General features: G+C 46.1%; 1 protein-coding gene across 1 annotated transcript; it reads right to left on the reverse strand.

Annotated features, from left to right (window-relative positions):
* Nucleotides 1-2,009: 2,009 nt before the first annotated feature.
* Nucleotides 2,010-2,957, reverse strand: LOC135872947 (olfactory receptor 52E4-like). The gene has a single exon (XM_065397400.1). The coding sequence runs from the start codon at nucleotides 2,955-2,957 to the stop codon at nucleotides 2,010-2,012; it is 948 nt and encodes a 315-aa protein (XP_065253472.1).
* Nucleotides 2,958-4,385: the final 1,428 nt, after the last annotated feature.

Below are 4,385 nucleotides of genomic sequence, written 5' to 3' on the forward strand. Positions count from 1 at the left end.
TCATTTTCTTTCACATATAGTGCCACCCCCCACCCCCCGCACGACCTGTTCTGTCCATCCGATATATTTTGTACCCCGGAATGATTGTGTCCCATTGATTGTCCCCACTCCACCAGGTTTCTGTGATGCCTATTATATCCTTTAACACGAGGCACTCTAGTTCACCCATCGTATTATTTAGACTTCTAGCATTTGTCTACAAGCACTTGAAAAGCTTGTCACTGTTTATTTGTCTGCCCTTTTCGGATAAGTCAGATTCTTTTTATGTGAATGTTTCTCTTCTGATCTGGCCCATAGTTTATCCTCTTCCATCCTCTCCTCCTGACTAGAACCTACAGAATCTCTATCAATAGACTCTCCTCTAAGAGAAGTCTCTGTCGTATCCACGTGCTCCGCTGCAGCAGTCGGCTTTCCCCCATCTTTTAGGTTAAAAACTGCTCTGCAAGCTTTTAATGTTAAGTGCCAGCAGTCTGGATCCACTTTGGTTTAGGTGGAGCCCATCCTTCCTGTAGAGGCTCCCCCATCCCAAAAGTTTCCCCAGTTCCTAATAAATCTAAACCCCTCCTCTGTACACCATCGTCTACACCATTCCCCGCCACTCCTCCAAAACAGCCCTCGTGGCCCAGAAGACGAGGTGGAAGTCTCCCCAATGCTGGAGAGGGAGCTTCACCTTACCCTTGAAATCGCAGATGTCCACCAGAAAATGGTGAAGCTCATCCCTCAGAACAGTGTGGGACGATGTTGTGGACCCATGATAATCCTCTGGCGGAGCCCCTGTTATGATCCTGTAGCCCACGGAAATGAGCATAGAGGGAGCAGACCACCAGTGCGGCAACAATACCAGTGGTGCCGTGAACCTGCCTATATCTCCAGAAAGGGTAAGGGAGAGGAGGGAAGTGAGCAGCACCTAAAGGGTCTGGGAGGGGAGACATAAAGACTACCCCCTGAGGTTCATCTAAGGACCATGGAAATGAGACAACCCCTGGTTGGCAGCAGTATGGAAGGTAGAGGGGACAGAAATGAGTAGGGCTTCTCTCCCCCCGCCTCCGCTCTGTGACTGCGGCTAGGGCTCGGGGCAGCCGGAACTGACAGATTCTTCTGCCACTGCATCCGGGGCAGCCTGGCTGCTTCCCCTCCTCCAGACGCTCTTACTGGGGCAGGAGGCTTGAACTCCTGCCAGCTGAATCTGAGACTGCCCATACTCAGGTCTTCTGCCCCCTTCTGCTGACCTGTACCACAGGAATCACATGGTGATTGCCATGTTCTGTTCAATCCCTCTGAAGCACCTGGCACTGGGCTACTGGGCTACATAAACCATTGGTTTTACCCGGAATGGCCATTCTGATCTGCTTAGTTAGACCCCAGATGTATCTGCCTCTTGCTGTAACACACTATACCCCACCCCCTCCCAGAGCTGAGATAGATCCCAGGAAGCATAGAACCATAGAATATCAGGGTTGGAAAGGAACCCAGGAGGTCATCTAGTCCAACCCCCTGCTCAAAGCAGGACCATTCCCCAACTAAATCATCCCAGCCAGGGCTTTGTCAGCCAGGAGTCCTGATGGGGACTCTCTCTCTCCACAGAGTTGGTAACAAAGTAAGAATGAACATTAAAAATTTAACCCTTAAGTGACTTGCCAGATATGAGAACATATTGGTTTTAGAGATGACTGAGTCGCAGCTGACAAGGGGAGGGGAAGACAGGAGAAAGTGATGGGGCAGTGCCTTGCGGAGAAGACACACAGGAGGGTCGAGGCTTCACAGAGGCTATGGGGCAAGATTCCAATTTCAGGCATCCAGCTAAGAGCAATTAGAAAGGTCACAACCAGTGTAGTGTACATAGAATGATTCCCCAGTTCATCACATTGACACAGCACAGTAAGGACAGGAAAGGGTTTAATCTCACTGTGACTGTCCAGGAAGTGATTCAGGGAAGAGGCCCCAGCACCATGGACCAGCCAGCTCTGCACAGAGCTCAATCTGAGATCCAGAGCACAAGGAGAAAACATTTAGTTCTTTTTATGAGTAAAGAGCTGGAGCAGCCTGCCCCGGATCTGTTTGGTCCTCAACCCGTAAATGATGGGGTGTAGCACGGGGGGCACCATGTGGTACACACTGGTAAGGAGAATGCGTAAATGCAGTGGCACATTGTGGTCAAACCGCTGAATGAGGGAGGAGAATAAATCTGGGATGTACAAAGCTGAGATGGCACAAACATGAGAGATGCAGGTCCCAAAAGTTTTGAGCCGGGCATCCTTTGTGGGGAGGCGGAAGATGGCCCGGAGGATCTGAGTATAGGACATGGCGATAAAATACCCATCCATTAAAATCACAGTGAGAAGATCAAACAGGCCATAGTAACTATTGATGCGGATGTCAGCGCAGGCCAGCTTCACCACAGCTATATGCTGACAATAAAAGTGGGGGATGATGTTGGTTCTGCAATATGGCCACCGTCTCACCAGGAAGGGATAGGGTAATGCGAGTATGCCACTGCGCAGCACCACAGCCAAGCCGATCTTGGCCACCACTGGGTTTGTCAGGATGGTGGAATGTCTCAGGGGATGGCAGATGGCCACGTAGCGATCAAAAGCCATGGCCACGAGGATTCCAGACTCCATCCCTGAGAGGGAGTGAACGAAATACATTTGGGTGAGGCAGGCACTGAAACTGATCTCCCTGGAATTGAACCAGAAGAGGCTCAGCATTTTGGGTATGGTGGATGTGGACATGACCAGGTCGTTTATGGCCAGCATGCAGAGGAAATAGAACATGGGCCCATGGAGGCTGGGCTCCCTCTTCACAATGAACAGGATGGTGAAGTTCCCCAATGTGGCTATGGCGTAAATAGCACAGAAGGGAATGGAGATCCAGATATGGGCTGCCTCCAAGCCAGGAATGCCAAGTAGGATGAAGGTGGAGGGGTTGGTGAAGTTGGTTCTGTTAGAATCTGACATGGCGTAGGGGAGAAAGTGTCCAACTCTGAGGCATAAGAGTGTCTTCTGCATTTACCGTATGCTCCCCTGACTTTCTGTGTTTTCCCAGGATCTCGGGTGATGGTCACAGTTGAAATGCCTGAATGGAGAGACAATGTTAATATGAGACACTGCATGCACTACTGGAGGCTGTTCTCATGGTAGAAGCAGATTGATCACTATTCAGACACTGAAAAATGACATTTTCATTATTCAAAGGAAATAACTATGAACAATGACCCTACTAAATCCAATTCCATATTTGTATTGTGCTCCCTGCATTAATAGTTCGTACACATTTTGGTGCGGGAACCTTAAGAGGCACCAGCAGGAAACACAAGTGTGGATACTGGTTATCCATCATTGTTCCTTAATGCTATGAGAATCAGGATAGGGAGTCCATAATGAAGGGAGTTCCCCCATTCATCCAGTTGCTCGAAATCAGAGAGGGGAAAAAAACAAAATTTTGCACAGATATTTGCTGAGAGAAACATCCCAACTAGAACATACCTCAGGGAAAAGACCTGGACACCATTGATAGCAGCTCAAGAGAAACACCTGCTCATTCACAGTAGCGGACATAATAAAAGAAATGTTCAAATCCCTAAGATATGGGATGGAGCATAACATGTTCGGGAATGTGTTCAGTTTGGGTCACCCAGTCTCTATTAAGGAGCTAAAAGTCTGGGACTCTTTAATGTATACAAGAGACAAAGAAGAGACCACATGATATAGGAGAGGAAAATAAACAAGGAAACTGATTTACATTCAAATGGACAGTTCCCAACCAGTACTATCTATACACACTTCATGCTCCACGAGAACTAATTCCCTAAAGCTGAGGAAAATTGTTAGCAAAACTGATTGGGAGGAAAAATTTAGACAGAAAAATATAAATGAGTATTGGTAATTCTTTGATAACAATTTATTAGATATCAGAAAACTCACGATTCCAGAGTCAACAAAGTGAACAATTTTGGGTAAAAACTCAGTTTAGTGGTAAAGTGAAGGCAACAATTAGAGGGAGGGAAGCAATGTGTAACAAAGAGGAAAAAGGGACAATAGCTAGCCAACCATAGAAATCAGAAGTTAAGAAAATTGATAAGGAACATTAAGACATCAGGGAAAACATTATGTATTGCAGGGCTATGGATCACAAAAAGGAGTTTATTAAATATATTAAGAACAAGATAAATCCTCAAAAATATTTATGTCAATTCCTGTGTTAAATGTAAAATATTGAAATATAAAAGGAAAGGTTTTTTTATAAAAGAATTGACAAGGTTAAGAAACTATGGAAAAGCGGGTATGGGATTAGTTTAAAAAAGTCTAGATATGTAAGTAATGCCATTCACCAACAGGGTTTATGCAAAACAGATCTTGTCAAATAAACCTGATTTCATCCTTTTA

Source organism: Emys orbicularis, chromosome 1 (genome assembly GCF_028017835.1).
Source record: "Emys orbicularis isolate rEmyOrb1 chromosome 1, rEmyOrb1.hap1, whole genome shotgun sequence".
NCBI lineage: Eukaryota > Metazoa > Chordata > Testudines > Emydidae > Emys > Emys orbicularis.